This window comes from Marmota monax, unplaced genomic scaffold (genome assembly GCF_021218885.2).
Source record: "Marmota monax isolate L192 unplaced genomic scaffold, Marmota_monax_Labrador192_F-V1.1 WCK01_AAM20220418_F8-fsc00052, whole genome shotgun sequence".
Classification (NCBI taxonomy): domain Eukaryota; kingdom Metazoa; phylum Chordata; class Mammalia; order Rodentia; family Sciuridae; genus Marmota; species Marmota monax.
Window position 1 is genome coordinate 2,785,611 of NW_026693473.1, and position 19,022 is coordinate 2,804,632.

General features: G+C 36.9%; 1 protein-coding gene across 1 annotated transcript in view; it reads right to left on the reverse strand.

Moving 5' to 3' along the window:
- The window catches only part of Polq (DNA polymerase theta), a 109,399-nt gene that overhangs the window by 81,795 nt on the left and 8,582 nt on the right, over positions 1–19,022 (reverse strand). Inside the window, exons 6-7 of the mRNA XM_046458116.2 lie at positions 16,683–16,902; positions 15,618–15,765 (exon numbers count right to left, since the gene is read on the reverse strand). Coding sequence (XP_046314072.1) covers positions 15,618–15,765; positions 16,683–16,902 — 368 coding nt within the window. The remainder of the gene's footprint in view (positions 1–15,617; positions 15,766–16,682; positions 16,903–19,022) is intronic.

Genomic DNA, 19,022 nt, shown 5'->3' on the forward strand with positions numbered 1-19,022 from the left:
ATGTAATTACAGCTCTGTGGTAAAATTTGAAGGCAGGTATTTTGATGTTTCCAACATTGCTTTTTTGGCTAAAATTGCTTTGCCTACTCTGGGTCTTATATTCTACCAGATGAACTTTAGAACTGTTTTTTCTAGTTCTGCGAAGAATATCATTGGCATTTTGATGGGAGGACTGCATCAAATTCGTATATTGCTTTTGGTAGTAGGGCCATTTCAACAATATTAATTCTGCCTATCCAAGAACACAAGAGGTCTTTCCATCTTCTGTGGTCTTCTTCAATTTCTTTTTTCAATGTTCTAATTTTCATGGTAGAGATCTTTCATTTCCTTGGTTAGATTTACTCCTGAAACCTGACCCCTTGCCTCATTTGAATGGCTTCTCCTCAATAAAAGGGTTCAGCACTTCTCTCTTGCTCTCTTTCTGCGGACCCTTAAGGTCAGAGGAGCTGTAACAGGACCAAAAGAAAAAGGTATCTCTGTCTCTTGTGTGATTATTTCCTGCAGCCCAGTTCACCTGGAGTGACCCTGAGTGTTTTAGTCATGAGAAATGGAAGAGTTGGCTTTGGGTCTTTCATGAACAGCCGTTATAATGTTGAGATAGGTTCTCTCTTTCCCTAGTTTCTTTAGTATTTTTATCATGAAGGCGTGCTGAATTTGTTGAAGGATTTCTCTGCATCTATTGAGATTACCAAGTGATTTTTGTCCTTAATTCTGTCCATGTGATAAATTACATTTATTAATTTCCATATCTTAAACCCTCCTTACATCTCTGGAATAAAACTAACTTGCTTGTAGGGTATAATCTTCTTAATGTATTTCAAAACACAATTTGCTGCTGGGCACAATGGCACATGCCTATAATCCCAGCAGATAGGGAGGTGAAGGCAGGAGGATCACAAGTTCAAAGCTAGCCTCAGCAATTTAATGAGGCACTAAGTAACTCAGTGAGACTCTGTCTCTAAATAAAATACAAAATTGGGCTGGGGATGTGGCTCAGTGGTTGAGTGCCCCTGAGTTCAATCCCCAAAATAAAAAAAAAAAAACACAATTTGCTAATATTTTATTAGTGTTTTTGCATCTAAATTCATCAGGAATATTGGTCTATAGTTTTCTTTCCTTGATGTGTCCTTATCTGTTTTTGGTATGAGTGCGATATTGACTTCATAAAATAAATTTGAAAGTGTTCCATCATTTTCCATTTCATGGAATAATTTGAGGAGTACTGGCATTGAGGTTCTGAATGCCTCGTGTATATGCATGTCCATCTCATTCTGAAGGTTTGGAATATTTTCTGTTATTATTTCCATGAAGAGATTATCTATTCTTTTAGCCCACATCTCACATCCCTCTTCAATTCCAGTGATTTTTTTATATACGTATCTATTTATTTTGAGATCACAGTAATCTTCACAACAAAAATCCGTTTTTTGAACACAACTTTCAATGAGCTCAAGTCTAGCCTATTTTGGAGCCATTTTAACATGGAGTAAGGTGAAAGGTGAGCCTTATCTCAGGGAACGTGTGGCTCTTGACAAATAATGCATCTGCAACGTGAATCAAACAAAGGCTAAAGAGTTTTTAACTTTCTTTTTGTAAAAAATGTGGCAAAATGCTTCCATGTTTTACACTGTCACCTTTAGACAGATCAGGCTGTCTTTATTACCTTCCAAAAATACATTTAAATTCATATTTTAGTGCAAAGAGTAACATAAAATTGTATATATAACTTATTGACAACAGATTACTTTATCCAGTTATAAAACATCAAATGACATGAATAAATATGAACCAAATTTGTTATTTCTATACAAATCTGAGACTATTGCTACAGATAATTTTAGTTTAGAGAACACCAACTTGGTAAAGTGCTCTTCCCCTAAGCTTTACATTTAACTACGTTTAATTTTTAAAGTACAATTTAGAACCCCTAGTGTAGGGTAACAACAATGCATAGGTTAGCAGCACCAGCAAAAATCAAAGGATGGCCTTAAATCTCTTATACATTTAGGAAACAGTGGTAGTAATCAAAAATAGACTTAATCAAAGTGAATAGATGATATAAGATAGGTCTTCAAAAAAGTGTGGCCTTTCAATGCCAGATACAATTTATAAAAGAGAGCACTTATTGGTTACCTTGACAGTAAACTCAGATAAATTTTCATTTTATAAACTTTAACATAACACTTAGAAAAGGCTCAGATAGATATAGTTCTCAAATATTTAGGGTATCAACTATATTGTTTTAACCTAAAATAATAGTTGTTTATCTAACCAGTTACAAAGTGATCATTCAAAAAACTTTAAAACAGGTACAAACTCTAATTCCTTTAAGACTTGGGGCCTGGCCATTAGTTTGGGGTTTTAACTTTCCTATTCTTTGTATTAAAGTATAGCTGAAGACTAAGTGTCATTAATTTATGTGTGAAGCAATATGCACTGCCTTGTCTGTGAGTTTAGCTCAGCAGCAGAGTTTCCACCCTGTTAACTTGTAGTGTTGCTGTAGGTTCCCAGCAACTCACAGAATGGGAGAACAAACAATAGCAGCAACCAATGCAAACAATATACAGCATAAACTAAATATTCGATTCTTACTATGATATCTACAATATTAACTACCACACACACAAAAAAACCCAGAAATGATAGAGTCAGCAATTGCTAACAGCAAAAACAATAAGTAACTATGAACTATATCTGATATGAAAGCAAACAACAAGTATCAACTATGTCGTTCTAGCAGTAATAATTGCAAAAGAGCAGTTACTACCCAACAAAGCCCCTGAGGCCTGACTAGACCTAAGCCCCAACTTCAGGAACTCTACCTACAAGAACTCCAATCCCAGAACTCTACAGTGGTCCCCCCTGGGAGTGCATCAAACTGGTGGTACAGACACAACTCCAGCCAACAATATTTTCCATCCCACCCTAACTCATAATGCCAAGAAGTGGAAATAAGAATTTTTGAAATCCAACTGGCAACTTGGTGAGCAACATAAAAAGAGGAAGGGTTTATCAGCCCATGGCCCCTACTCTTGTGTCAGTATATACCTCAAGAAGAAACAGAAAGAAAGACAGTTTGACATAGACAGTGAACATATATTGTCATTGAATTATTCTGACCACCTCAATGGAATGATTCCCTAATTTTTCTCCAAGAATCTCCAATTTTTTCTTTTTTTTTTTTTTTATTGTATGCTGAATGGTGAAAGGACATTTACACATATACATATTTGTTTATTTTTCTCATCTATACCACTTTTTTAACGTACTTATTCTTCTTTGCTTTGTCTTTTGAAATTTAGGGTCTTTCGTTGGTTTTGGATTAGCACATTTTGGGTTTGTTTTATATTGTTTTTCATTTGCCTGTTTCTCTTTTTCTATTTCTATTATTCTTTGACTCTTCCTTTAATTTTTACTTCTATTTTCCCTCCTCCCTCATAAACATCATATTCTATATCTTTTCTAAATTATCTCTGTTCATCTTTTGAAACTGTGAACTCTTTTCTACCCACCTATCTTCATTTTCTTTCCTCTGAATTAGCTCTATTCTTAATATCTTTTAGTATTAATTAGTTTATATAATGCCTGATATAATACATGATTACTTACTGTTTTTACTGATGGCAATTGCTGACCTACCATTTATGTTTATTGTGCCAATTAGATGTCATAATAGGAACTAAGTATTTAATTTAATGTTATATATTGTTTGCATTTTTTGTTGCATTATTTGTGTCTCCCTAAACAGTGTGTGTGCACATGAGTCTGTAACTACAAATCCCATCAATATTTACACTACAAGTACATAAAGTACAAACTCTGCTGCTTCAGAACCACACTGATAGATGATCACACAATCAACAGGCTGGCAGATTGGATTAAAAACAAGACCACAAAGTGGAGAATCTAGGGGAAATGAATAAATCCTATAAAAGTGATTGAAAAAATAATCAAATCTTTTCAAAAAAGTAAAGCCCAGGAAGACAAAACATCACTGCTGAATTCTACATCATGCAGGGAAAAAAAAGTACTGATAACAAACCTTCTCAAATCCTTCAAAAAATTGAAGAAGAAACACATTTAAATACATTTTACAAGGCCAACACTACGCTATATCAAAGCTAGACAAGAACACCAGAAAAAAATAAAATTAAAGGCCAATATCCCTGTTGAGCATGGATTCAAAAATTCCTCAACAAAATAACTCAACTAGTAAACTAAATTCATGAGTATATTCAATAATTATATACCATGATAAAATGGAATTTATCTCTGAGGTCCAGGATTGTTCAAAATATAGAAGTCTGGGACTGAGGTTGTGGCTCAGCGGTAGAGCGCTCACCTAGCATGTGCAAAGCCCTAGGTCTTCCATTTCCTGGATGCACACAGTGAGCCATGGTCTCAATCTAGGAAGTGGCTTTACCACAGAGGGATTTATCACTCTCAATTTGCTGTTTAGAGAAATATTCAAACGTGTTTTCTTTTTAAAAAACTTCTAACCCTCTGAGAAGTTCTCAACTGAGGCCCTCCGTGAAAATGGTGAATTCTCAATATGACAAATGGGACTTTTTTTTTTTTTTAAGGTATCCATTTTTAACCACTAAGGTAAGGAAGAAGCTGCCTGAGCAGTTCTGGGTGTCCCAGCCCTGTGGAGATGCCAAAGCTGAAAGAAGCCCAAAGCCTCCCATCCCCACTGACCTGAGGGTTCCTTAATATCTATTTGTGTGCACTTAACTTTACAAAATTCAAAGTTGATAGAGCCCAAAGGAGAAGAGAAATTTCACATGGGTACACTTTGCATCCATGCAGCATTTACACATCTCCAGTCCCCAAAATCCATGTGCTTTCTCCATATAACTTTACCAGCAACCAGGAGGAGATTTGGGGTGGGTAGGGCTGCAAGACATATGGTAAAGCACCCAGCCACTGTTGCAGGCATGTTCACCTCTTATATTCCAGCAAGTAAATTATGGAGTTACAGCCACACAATCTTTTGATGTTTCCAAGGCCTCGCTAGATATATACTTCCCAAAGGCTGCTCACCCACTCACTCAACACACCTCAGGGAGGAGCCTGAAGATTGGGAAAGGGTTTCTTTCTGGCCAAAGCAATCAGATCAAGCAGAATCAAGCCTATAGTGACTCAAAAAGAGAATTTCCATCTATGCTAGGTCAAGGGGAGAGAGTTGCCATCTACCTTACTCAAGGCAAGTGACTGCCCATCTACACTGCCTCAAAGAACGCGAGTCAATCAACACTGAACAGAGCAGTCCAGACCTTGGATATACGGCTGTTGGGCTCCTGCTCTTGCCCTGAGGCCACCCTCTTTTTTTGTTTTTTCTTTTTGGTTCTCTTGTATATTTAAACCTTCCTTAAAAAAAAAAAATCTCTGGAAGATCAATTTTTTATAAAATTTTAAATGTATAAGATTCTCTCTGCTATCCCAGAATAATGGGAAGAAAGAGAAGAAGAGGAGGGCAGGGAGGATTGTCCAAGGGAAATGAGTCTCTGATATCTGCAGCAGGTGGGGGCAGAGGAGAGTCCTGTGGATCCAGATGCTCATGGCTGGAATCCGCGTGGGGAAACCTGAGCCAGCTGGCACACCTCCTTGCTGAAGCCGTTTGAGTCCACTCCTGACTGATGCAGGCCCCACGATGCATATGCTCAGAGGTAGGGGTCTTCTGGCTGTCCACAGGTCTGCCTGTCTCTCATGTGCATGTCCACTGGAGCCACTTGGTTTTGGAACCAGTAGAGCCACTCTTCTTCTGAAGGTGGGCCAGAGGAAGCACTGCACACAGCACACAATCCTTGTATATAGGTGGTGATATTCCTAGTGACTCCCTTCCTGCCCCTGCTGCTGTCAACCGATTGCCCTGAGGAGGTACCTTGGGAGATGGAGCTGCGGCCTTCTGCGACCCAACTACTGAAGATCAGCTATGGGCTGGTCCTGGGGTACTCAGACCTGTGGGGCACAGGGTCAGGCTCGGAGGCTACACTGGGAATGGATGTGTCCACATGGAAGAAGCAGAGAGGAATGGCAAGCACACTGGCACTTGCAGCACCCTTCTACCCTGACTGCTTGGCCTCCTCAGGCTGTTGCGGCTCACAGGCCAAGGGAAGGGCAGGCTCTCTGGTACATCTGTTGGGATAAACACTGGAAGGATCTGCGGGGCCTGGGCAAGGCCCAACCACACCAAGGCCCAACCTACTCAGTCCATCCTAGGTTGAAAGCTCTGTCCAGCTGATAACTGTAGGCAAGCAGTACATGGCTGGAGGAGGTGCGTCACTGGTGTCAGCCCTCTGAAAAGTATTTTGTCACTCTGACTCTTTCCCTGCTCTTCTCTGTCTCGTCCTATTGCCCTGAGGTGAGCATCTTTCCTCCGCTGGGCCCTTCACCCATGATGAGCTGCCTCACCTTGATTCCAGAGCAAGAGTCAGCCATCTACGGACTGAGACCTCAGAAACTATATCCTCCAGAGAAACGTTTCCTCTTCCAAGTTGTTCTTATCAGGTGTCTTGGTCACAATGATAAAAAAGCTAATTAAAACACAGCCATACGCCATTGCCTCCAACTTGAAAAATATACTATTGTGTGTGTGCTGGGATGAATGGTAAGCCAGTCCTTGGGCATGTCATTCATGGGACTGGAACCTCATGACCTAACCTCCTACTGAATGCCCACCTCTCTATACTGTTACACTGAGGCTGAAATGTCAACAGGAATTTGGTAGAGAAAAACACATTCAAACCACAGCACTTGATTAAAAAGAGCCCAGGGTGTTGCTTTCCACTGTGTTTCGGAACTGAGGGCATCGGAGGCCCTATGTGTGCGCTATGTGAGGGGAGTCCTTCAGACTGAATGGACACTAGACAGGAACTCAGATCTTGATACAGACAGAAAGACCTCAGGTAAAGAAAATTCATGCAAATTTTAAAAACTAGTTCTACTTATGTTTTCTACAAGATGGAAAATAATGATATAGCAGAAAAAAAAATTTATACTATGGTGTGGAACACACAACATGTACACATATAACGCTGTGACATCAGGAACTAAGTGGGTGGGGTTGGAGAGGTAAGGCATAGCATTCTGTATAATACTGAAGTTACACTGCTCCAATTCACATCAGAGTAGTTTGCTCTTCTTATGTTAAATGCAATTCCTCAATGGGAACCATAAAAAAACCACCTGTAGAATATACCCAAAATGAGAGGTGAGGGAATTATAATGTTTCACTACAAACATAAACTAAATAGGAGAGAAGATAATCATATAATGACACACATCATGCTGAATCAAAGCTTGTCCTGCTCTCCCTATAATGATCAACCATGAGCACATCCTATCCCTTATCATCCCAGCTTAGGCAATTACATCATAATAATGCCATTTCTGGAGGAAGGAGGAAAAAGGTCTTATTCCTAGCTGTGGAGTCAGAAGCTAAACATATCTTTGAGGGAAAAAAAATTTAATCATACACTCTCTAGTTCTATTTCTCTGAATTTTTATCAAAAGGTGTTGAATTTTGTCATACGATTTTCCTACACCAATCCATACATGCATATGGTCATATGATTTCCTTCGCTTGTCAATAAAGAACTACCAGACAAATTCTCAGCTGAGTTCTACAAGACCTTCAAAGAAGAATTAATACCAATACTCCTCAAATTATTCTATAAAATAGAAAAGGAGTTAATTTTCCAAACTCATTCTACGAGGCTAGTAGCATCCTGATACCAAAATCAGCCAGAGACACATCAAGGAAAGAAAACCTCAGACCAATACCCCTGATGAACATAGATGCAAAAATTCTCAATAAATTTCTGGCAAATCACATACAAAAGCATATAAAAAAGATAGTGCACCATGATCAAGTGGGGTTCATTCCAGGGATGCAAGGTTGGTTCAACATATGGAAATCAATAAATGTAATTCATCACAACAATAGATTTAAAGAATCATATGATTGTATCAACAGATGCAGAGAAAGTATTTGACAAAATACAGCACTCTTTCATGTTCAAAACACTAGAAAAACTACAAATAGTATGAACATACCTCAACAATGTAAAAGCTATCTATGCTAAACCCAAAGCCAATATCATTCTAAATGGAGAAAAAATTGGAAGCATTCCCTTTAAAAACTGGAATAAGACAGGGATGCCCTCTTTCACCACTTCTACTTAACATAGTCCTTGAAACTCTAGCCAGACAAAAGAAATTAAAGGGATATAAATAGGAAAAGAACTCAAACTATCAGTATTTGCCAATGACATGTTTCTATACTTAGAAGATCCAAAAATTTCCACCAGAAAATTCTAAGTATTAATAAATGAATTCAGCAAAGTAGCAGAATGCAAATCAATACCCATAAATCAAATGCATTTCTATACATCAGTGATGAATCCTCTGAAAGAGAAATCAGGAAAACTACCCCTTTCACAATAGCCTCAAAAAACAAAAACAACAACAACAACAAAAAAAAAATTGGGAATCAATTTAACAAAAGAAATGAAAGACCTCCACAATTAAAACTACAGAATACTAAAGAAAGAATTTGAAAAAGACTTTAAAAGATGGAAAGATCTCCCATGTTCTTCATGTTCTTCATGTTCTTGGATAGGGAGAATCAATATTGTCAAAATGACCACACTACCAAAAGCACTATACAGATTCAATGCAATTTCAATTAAAATCCCAATGTCATTCCTCATAGAAATAGAAAAGGCAATCATGAAATTCATTTGGAAAAATAAAAGACCCAGAATAGCCAAAGCAATGCCTAGCAATCTTTCCTAAACTCCAACAGTGATTCTGCTGAGAATGAAATTTAAAACAAACAACAACAACAAAACTATCCCATTCACAATACCCTAAAAAATACATAGAAATAATCTAATCAATAGGTGAAAGATCTCTACCATGAAAATTACAGAATACCAAAGAAAGAAATTGAAGACAACATTAGAAGATGCAATGCCCTCATATGTGCTTCAATAAGAGAATGAATCATTTTAAACAGCCATATTACCAAAAGCAATATACAGATTCAATGCACTACACATCAAAATACCAATGACATTCTTCACAGAACTAGAAAAAAAAACAGTCCTAAAATTCACTAAGAAGCATGAGACCCATAATAGCCAACACAATCCTAAGAAATAAGAGTGATGCTGGAGGAATCATAATACCTGCTCTCAAATTGTTCTACAGAGCTAAAGTGACAACAGCATTGTATTGACATTAAAATAGGCCTGAAGATCAGTGGAATATAAGTCATAGGAATCAAGACACATAGTTATCTGATATTTGACAAAGTTACTAAAAATATATGCTGGAGACAAGGTCTTTTTAATGAATGATGCTGGGAAAACTGGATGTTCATACAGAAAAGAATCAAATTAGATCCCTCTCACCCTACAGAAAAGTCAAGTCAAAGTAGATCAAAGACTTTTAGCATTAAGCCAGAAAACTTGCAACTGCTAGGAGAAAACACAAGTCAACATTCTATCCTGTTGGTGCTGGCACTGACTTCCTTAAAAAGACTTCTCTCTAACTCAAGAAATAAAACACAAATCAATAAGTGGAATGCCATAAAATTATAAAGCTTCTGCACAGCAAAGGAAATATTAGGAGTATGAAGAGAGACCCTACGGAATGGGAGAAGATCTTTGCCAGCTACTTCTCTGACAGGGCATTAATATCCAGAAATATAAAGAATTCAAACAGGTTAACACCAAAAATAAAATTAAAATTAAAAATAACCCTATCATTTCAATAAATGGGCAAAATAACTGAACAGATATTTCTTTAAAAAAAAATACAAATGGCCAACAAATAATGAAAAAAAAAGTTTAGCATCTCTAGCCATCAGGGAAATGTAAATTCAAACTATACTAAGATTTCATCTCATTCTAGCCAGAATGGCAATTGCTAAATTAGATCAATATATATTGCATGTTTTCATAATTATATCAAAGTGGATTCTACTGTCACTAAAAAGAATCAATATAAAAAGAGTACAAATAATAAATGATAGCAAGAATGTGGAGGAATAGGTACACTCATACATTGTAAGTTGGACTGCATATTATTACAACCACTCTGGAAAGCAGTATGGAGATTCCTCATAAAACTAGGCATAGAATCACCATATGATCCAGCTATCCCACTCCTTGTTATTTATCCAAAAGAACTAAATTTATCATTCAATAGTGATACAGCTACATCAGTGTTTATAGCAACACAATTCACAATAGCCAAATTATGGAACTAGCCCAACTGATTGTCAATAGATGAATGGATTAAGAAAAAGCAATACACACACACACACACACAAATGGAGTTTTACTCAGCCATAAAGAAGAATAAAATTATGGCATTTGCAGGCAAATGGAAGGAAATGGAGAACATCATGCTAAGTAAAAAAAAGCCTCAGAAAATCAATTCAATGTTTTCTCTCACATGCAGAAACTAGAACAAAGTAAGGAGAAAGAAGAGTAGAGGTCAGATATAAGTACAGAGGCAAGTCAGTGGAGTATAAAAAGGAGATTAAGGGTAAGGCAGAAGGGTCAGGAAAATAGAGGAAATGTGGAAGGAATTCAACAAAATTATGCTTCATGCATATATACAGAGTCAATGTAATTCCCATCAAAATTCCAATGATGTTCTTGACAGAAATAGAAAAAGCAGTTGTAAAATTCATTTGGAAAAATAAGAGACCCAGAACAGCCAAACCATTCCTTAGCAAGAAAAGTGAAGAAGGAGGCATCATAATACTAGACCTCAAAATATACTACAGAACTATAGTAACAAAAACAGCATGCTATTGGCACTAAGACCCCTGGAATAGAAGACATAGAGACAAACCCATATAAATATGGTTATTGCATACTAGGAAAAGGTGCCAAAAACATATGTTAGAGAAAAGATAGACTTTTCAACAAATGGTGCTGGGAAAATGGAAATCCATATGCATAGAATGAAATTAACAATGATCTCTCATTCTGCACAATACTCAACTCAAAATGTATCAAAAATCTAGAAATTAGACCAGAAACCCTGCACACACTAGAAGAAACTGTAGGCCCAACACTCCAACATATCAGCTCAGCTACTGACTTCTTGAAACAAGACTCCTTGTTAAAGCACAATAATTAAAATCAATAATCAATAAATGGGATGGCATCAAACAAAAAGCTTCTTAACAACAATGAAAACAATCAAGAATGTAAAGAGAGAGCCTATGGAATGGGAGAGAATCTTTGCAACCTGCACCTTAGATAAGCTGTTAATTTCCAGGATATACAAAGAACTCAAAAAACTTAACACCAAAAACACAAATAACCCAATCAATAAATGGGCAAAAGAACTAAATAGACACTTCTCAAAAGAACAAATATTAACAGTCAACAAATATATAAAAAAAGATTCTATATCTTTAGCAATTAGAGAAATACAAATTAAAACTACACTGAGATTTCATCTCCAGTTAGAATGGCAATTTTCAAGAATACAAGTAACAATAAATGTTGGTGAGGCTGTGGGGAAAAGAGTCTACTCATACATTGTTAATGGGACTGTAAACTGGTAAAACCACTCTAGAAAACAGTATGGAGTTTCCTCAAAAAACTAGGAATGGAACCACCACTGACCTGGTTATCCCACTCCTTGGTATATATCCAAAGGAATTAAAATCAATATACTACAGAGACTCAGTTTATAGAGTACAATTCACAATAGCTAAGCCAAGGAGCCAAACTAGGTGTCTTTCAACAGATGAATGGATACACAAAATGTGGCATATATACACAGTGGAGTATTATTCAGCCATAAAGAAGAATGACTTCATGACATTTACCTGTAAACAGATGGATCCAGAGACTATCATGCTAAGTGAAATAGACAAGTTGCATAAAAAACAAATGTCAGATGTATTCTGATATGTGGAATCTAACCTACAATAAGGAGTGAATGAGGAATAGAAGTTCAGTGGATTAGGCAAAGGGTAATGAAGGAAAGGAAGGAGGTATAAGAAAAGGAAAGACAGTGGAATGAATCTGACATAACTTTCCTACGTACATATATGAATACACCACAGTGAATCTCACCATCATGAACAAGAAACTAATTTAAAAAATAATAACTATGGATAAATGGCAGAAAAATCAAGAGGGAACGGAGCAAGGGTAGGGAAAAGGAAGGGGAAGAAGAAATACTGGAGTCAGAATTAGAATAATGTATATTCCAATGCTCATATAATTATGTCAAAATGTATTCTACTGTCACATATAACTAAGGACCAATTTTAAAAAAAAGAATAGATGGACAGTGTCTATGCCTATCCTTCTTTCCATTTCTTATGGAATGTACTAAACAAGAGCAAGGGCTGAGTGCTGTTAACCCCTTCTTCTTTCTGTGTTGTACACCAAAGCTGCCAGTTGCGATGGCCTAAGACTAAAGCTGGGCCAAATAATTCTCAACTTCTCTTCTTCCCAGTATAAAATAGGATGGGAGAGGAAGTTCTATCAGTTGAAATTTTGTCTGCACAGACCAGATAATACACTCCCAGAGTGGGGCAGCTGTAGAGTTTTATGGGTGGAATTCCAGCAAGTGGGACTTAGCTCTAATCAGCCCTCAGGGGCTCTGCTGGTTTCTGCTCTGGAGAGATTAGATCAACATACTACTAGTGCCTGGAAGTTGCCTATCTCTGTTGGGAGTCTGGTTCTCAGGAGCCTCCCAAGGATTCTACTTGCTCTGGTTTAGATATGAGGTGTTCCCAAAAGCTCATGTGTGAAACAATGCAAGAAAGTTTAGGTGAATGATTGAGTTATAAGAACATCAACCCAATCCATGAATTAATCCCCTCGTAGGGATTAACTGGATGGTAACTGTAGTCAGGTAGAGTAGTTGGCTGGAGGAGGTAGGTCATATAGGACATGCCTTTGGGATATATATTTTATATGTGGTGAGTGCAGACTCTCTCTGCTTCCTGAAGTGAGGTCTTGAGCCATTTCCCTCCACCACACTCTTCTGCCATGATGATCTGCCTCACCTTGAGCTCCAAAGAATGCAGCCAGCTGTCTGTGAACTGAGACCTCTGGAACTGTGAGCCTCTAAAACTGTTCTTTTAGTTAGGAAAAAATAAAAGCTGACTAAAACAATACTTGTGGGGGCAGAGGAGTCAATCCTTCACCCACTCTGTTGCCCATGAACATGGCCTTTCCAGGTTTCCCAGGCTTAGTCCCTGCATGTAGTCCCACCCACATGTTCAGATTCCAGACCTACTTCAGCAGATCACAGGAACCACCAGACTCAAAGGTGAGCTCCCATTCACTTTTCCCATTTGAATCCCCCTGGGTAAAATATTTTCTGTGCCTGCTTCACTCCCATTTTGCTAGGTACACCCCAGTCTATATGGAATGCATTTGCCAGGACAGTGTAGCCCTGTTTGCTCTGATCTTCCAGCTCCCACAGCACGTGCAATGTGTCTACCTCAAGGTGGCTCCACCTCAGCTCTCAGCAGCCAAAGTCATGAGTGGAGAGACACTGGGCACTTTTCAAGCACCAGTGCACAGTGCAGCTTCTGGATCAGCTAAGGGAAGGTTCCTTTTCTGATCTCAAGTTTTTCTGTACTAAATCTGTCTGTTGTGTTTCTCTCTGTATTCCTCCTTCCTCTGTGTTAAACTACCCATACCACTGCTGACACAACCAGCTTGGCTCCAATGTAGTCTTTCTTCTTTGTTTAATTTACCCCAAATTTCTGACTCTCTAAGATACTCTGACTGTCCAATATGGAGTTTTAGTGAAATCCCTCTTTCACCCACCTAACAGAGAAGCAGTATTCCTGCTGCTTGAATCCCGAGCCATACAGCAACTAAGAAGGCAGGCTCCCTCTAGCCCACCATCTTGAATCCCTCAGGAACTATGGTTTATTAAAGAATTTTTCAAACTTTTAGATATAAAAATTTATACTTTAATATCTTTTATATATTTCATAGGGATAATTTCAAACTTTAAACTTCAGCTTTATTAAAAACATGCTGTATTATTCTTCTGGTGGAAATTTCATTACAGACCAGACTCTAGTCCAAGCTCTAGTCTGGGAACCACTGCTACAGATCAAAGGAATAAAACCTCAAGAAAAGGAAATAACTATGATTCTGGTCATTAAGGAATATAACTTTTAATGGCACAATGTAAGGAAAGTGAGTTAGCATGGTAGAGAAAGCATCAATTAAGAGGCAACAGGAAGAGAGAACACAATGTTGGATCAGAGTCTAGCCAATATTACCTTTAGACAAAGTTTACTTGTTGGAGCTAGGCTTAAGATGTCTATTACCTGCCTTCATGATGCCACTGGTTTAGTGAAGTAATAAAATATACTAATATTCTGTAACTAGTACTAGTCTCTGTCTTCCCTATATTTATCGTGGAGCCCAAAGGACCACAGGATAGTCAAAATGTTGAGGCAGCAGTTTTCATCCTAGAATCAATAACTAATGTTTATAGTAATGCTCTAGATCATCATTCAACAATTAAAAAAGAACAAATTGATAAATCAACAACCTGAATGGACCTCAAAAACATTACATTGAATGAAAGAGGTCATATAAAAAAGATATATGCATGCTGTATGACTTCATTTACATGAAATTCTTAGAAAAGGCACAAGTAATCTAAAATGGCAAAAAGTACATCAATGTTTGCCTGGGGCTGGGGACAGAGGGAAGAGACTGATATCAAAAGAGCAGAAGAAGCCAGGCGTAGTGGCACACACCTGAAATCTCAGCAGTTCAGGAGGCTGAGACAGGAGGATCATGAGTTCAAAGTCAGCCTCAGCAATCATGTGGTGCTTAGCAGCTCAGTGAGACCCTGTCTCTAAATAAAATACAAAATAGGGCCAGGGATGTGTCTCAGTGGTCAAGTGCCCCTGAGTTCAATACCCAGTACCAAAAAAAAAAAAAAAAAAAGAGGAGGAGCAGAAGAGAACATTTTAAATGATAGAAATGTTTTATGCATTGACTATAGTGGTGGTTAAACAGATGCATACATTTGTTAAAATTCATCAGATTATACACTTAAAATGGATAAGCTATATTCAATAAAACTGATTTTAAAATATAAGTGTACATAGATGTATATATATGTTTTATACACACACCCCCCCACACACACACACACAAACACACACATATACACACATACATACTTATACACATGATTCTTTTTAGAGTCACACCTTTGGAAATACAAAGAAAGATACAACTACTTTTCCCAGAAAAAATAAGGTTGTATGCATAGTTTTCCATACAATTCAGGGGCACCAAAGATCAAAGCCCATGGATGCCAAATGAAGAACTTTAGTATACACCTATAAAACCCAGTACTCTAGAAATCTGAAGATGTGAAGATCTAAAGAAGCCTGAGTATGTGTTCACAATTCCTATAATGATGTCAGAAGAGCAGACTCATAAAAACAGTTTTGTAAAGAGTGCCTAGTAAGCAGGCACTAGCAATGTGGAAGAGAGTCATACTTTCTTAGTATAATCACTAACATTTCTTTCAAGCAAACGTACTAAGTATGTAGGCTTTCATTACCATTGGTAACTCACCCTCAGCTTGATGGTGTAGATTATAAAACTCTCGGGCAATGATATCTGCCAGTTTCTCACACCATTTTTTTGATGGACAAAAAAGTAATACTGAATGGTTATCACGAACGGTCTCATAACACAAACTAACAACATGGTCTTCATCACCCTAAAAAAGAAAGAGAAATAATGACTTCAGGGGTACTTTTAAAACATTTTCACACCAGGTATGTTGGTACACACCTGTAATCTCAGCAACTGAGGAGGCTGAGACAGGAGGATTACAAGTTGGAAGCCAGCGTCGGCAATTTAGCAAAACCTTATCTCACAATAAAAAATAAAAGGGGGCCAAGAATGTAGCTCAGCATTCCTGGGTCCAATCCTCAGTACCACAAAAAAATTTCCTCACACCAGTTTAAAATCATTCACTTTTCTTCACAGGAAAAATTTTATTATTCAAAGGCATAATAAAAAATCAGCTACAAAGTCCATAACAAAATAGAAAACAAGCCAGGCATAGTGGCACATGTCCATAAATGTAGCTACTCAGGAAGCTGAGGCAAGAAAATTAAGAGTTTGAGGCCAACCTGGGCCACATATAAATGAAGATACTAGGTTCTGAGAAATTTTGTGATTCAACTACTATCTCAGCCTTATCAAGTATCACTATTAAATGTCAGAGGTAGGTCTAACTCCCAAATGATGTGCTTTTCATTCTATATACTATAATTATACCTACCATTTAATGTAAGATTAATTTTCCACATTAGTGTTTAGTTTAAACTAAATCATAAGAAAATCTTTTCCTAGTTAAACAGAAAAATCCACAAAACTAAGTATATTCTTAAAAATGGGTATATCATATATCAGGAAACGATGGTCAAGGCACAACTACATTTCCTCCTTCACCATCACCATCAGTTCTTTAAAGTGAAACTGACTGGCTTAGTTTTAATTCTAGTGGATGTGGAACATGCATTCAACTATTTTGCAACCTCTCATTATATTTCAAAAATTGTTAACTTGCTAGAAAATGACATTAAACACAATGATACCAAGAGCTATGATATAAAAATAATGACTTACCTTCACTTGTAGCATGGGTTGAAATTCCCTCACAAGCTTCATTGAAGAGTCATATATGGAATTTCCAATTTTTACTGACTCCAAAAGTGGTACAGGGCGAAAGTCAGTATGATAGAGTTCAGCATTCAACCAGGAAGCCACAAGCTCCAAATTAGGAAGAGTAGCACTCATTCCAACAATCTGTACAGCATTAGACAGAGGACTGGCTAAATCTGCCTGGCTGTGAAAAATAAATGAAGCACACATTAAAACACGGTATATTGGGACTGGGGTTGTGGCTCAGAGGTAGAGCACTCGCCGACCATGTGTGAGGCACCAGCTTTGATCCTCAGCACCACATAAAAAAAAAATAAAGATACTGTGTCCACCTATAACTAAAAAATAAATATTAGAAAAAAACACAGTATATTAACAAGTAGTGGTGCTATGTGCTTGGGCATGTCCTTTGGCACACACATGCATATAATTTTTTAGGGAACAGGATCTAGGAATAAAATTACTATATCATTGATTACTGGGTCACAGATCTTCAATTTTAAGAGATAATGCCAAACTGTTTCCCAGAGAGTCTGAACCAAAGTAACACTCCCACAAAATATGTGTATTCTATTGTTCCACAGTCTTGTCATTACTTAGGATTATCAATCTTTTTAATGTTAGCCATTCTGGAGAGCAAGTCGTAAACATTAAAAAGTAATTTCTATTTTTCTGATTACTAATGAGACTAGCACCATTTCATGTATACAGACCACTGGGAAACTCTCTTTCAAATGTCTATTCAAGTTCTTCATTGATATATTGGGTTATTTATGTATTTCTTATTCATTTGTAGAACTTTTAAATTTTCTGGATAGTGACTTTCCTTTTTCATTTATTTTTGCATTTAATTTTATCATTTATTTCCTTTTACTTCTGTGGCATTATTTTATTATTCTTTTTCAAAGTTTCTTGAAATGGATAATTAAATAACATTTCCCGTCTGCCTTCTATAATAAGATAAACATTTCATACTATCAATTTCCCCTTAAAAATAACTTTCGCTGCATTTCACAATTTTGTTGAGATATTTTTCTAGTTCAAAACTAGTTTCTAATTTCTATTGTGATTAATTTTTTGACCCAAAATGAGCCTAAAACGTATTGCTTAATTTCCAAACATGTAGGCATTTTCAGCTTGTGCTTTACTTATCCTTATTCCTAACTCCATTCTTCTGTTGTCAGAGAATATATTTTAAGTCATTTCAAACCTTTGAAATATGTTAAGACTTTCTTTATGACCCAGCATATGATAAATCTCTTCATAAATGTTTCATGTGGAACTGAAAAGAACATGTACTCTGACATTTTTTGCTAATTATTATACATGTATCCATTAGGTCAAAATTGCTGATTTCATAGTAATATCATCATATCCATAAAGATTTGGGATACAGATGGTTATCTGCTTGTTCTATCACATACTGAGAAAGAAAAATGTGCTTAAAGCTCCACAAAATGGAAAGAGCCTATTAAGTGTCCAGCAAGACATATTGGTACAAAATTTCAAAACACAGGGAAAGAAAGGAGCTCCTAAAAACTCCCAGACAGAATTTTAAAAATTTATACAAAGAATGAATGATCAGCATGGCATTGGATTTCTCAATAAAATGGGAAAGTAAAGCCATGACAATTCTGAAGGAAAAACATTCCCAATCTTGATTTTTATGTCTGGACAATCTATGAAAATAATTGCAACACATTTTCAAACACACAAGTTCTCAAACAACTGATAACCATAATAGTGTGTTCACAGAAATAAAGGGTACTTCCGAGAAGACATCCCCACCAAAGTAAGGAAATAAATGAAGAGAAAGACATGTGATCCAGAAAGGGGGCTCTATCTGAAGCAAAAAGCAATAGAAATGAGTGATAATGGTGAAGGGAGATCCCAGATGACTGCAGCACAACACAAGTACAGACTAACCACCTTTCAGATTGGAACAACTCAAAGGCTTTAGGAGAAACATCTTCAAGATGACAACTTTGGTAGAATATCAAATGTGCTGGAATATAATGGAGATTTATACAATTGAGCAAGAGGCTATGCATATTAGCAATAAATGCATAAGGAAACCAAGCCATTAAAAAATACATTTGTTAATTTCAGAGAAAAAAAAGGTTTTTTAGAAAAGTAAAAGTAATCACAGTTTATAATAGCTCAGTGGATAATGGCATTCAGACAGTCACATTACTATGACACTGAATAACGATCTAAGCAAAATTACAATATAATTATATCTAGAGAGTAGAAACAGGATCAAAGGAGAAAGAGAGACTGTACAGATGGGGGAGAAGATTGGGT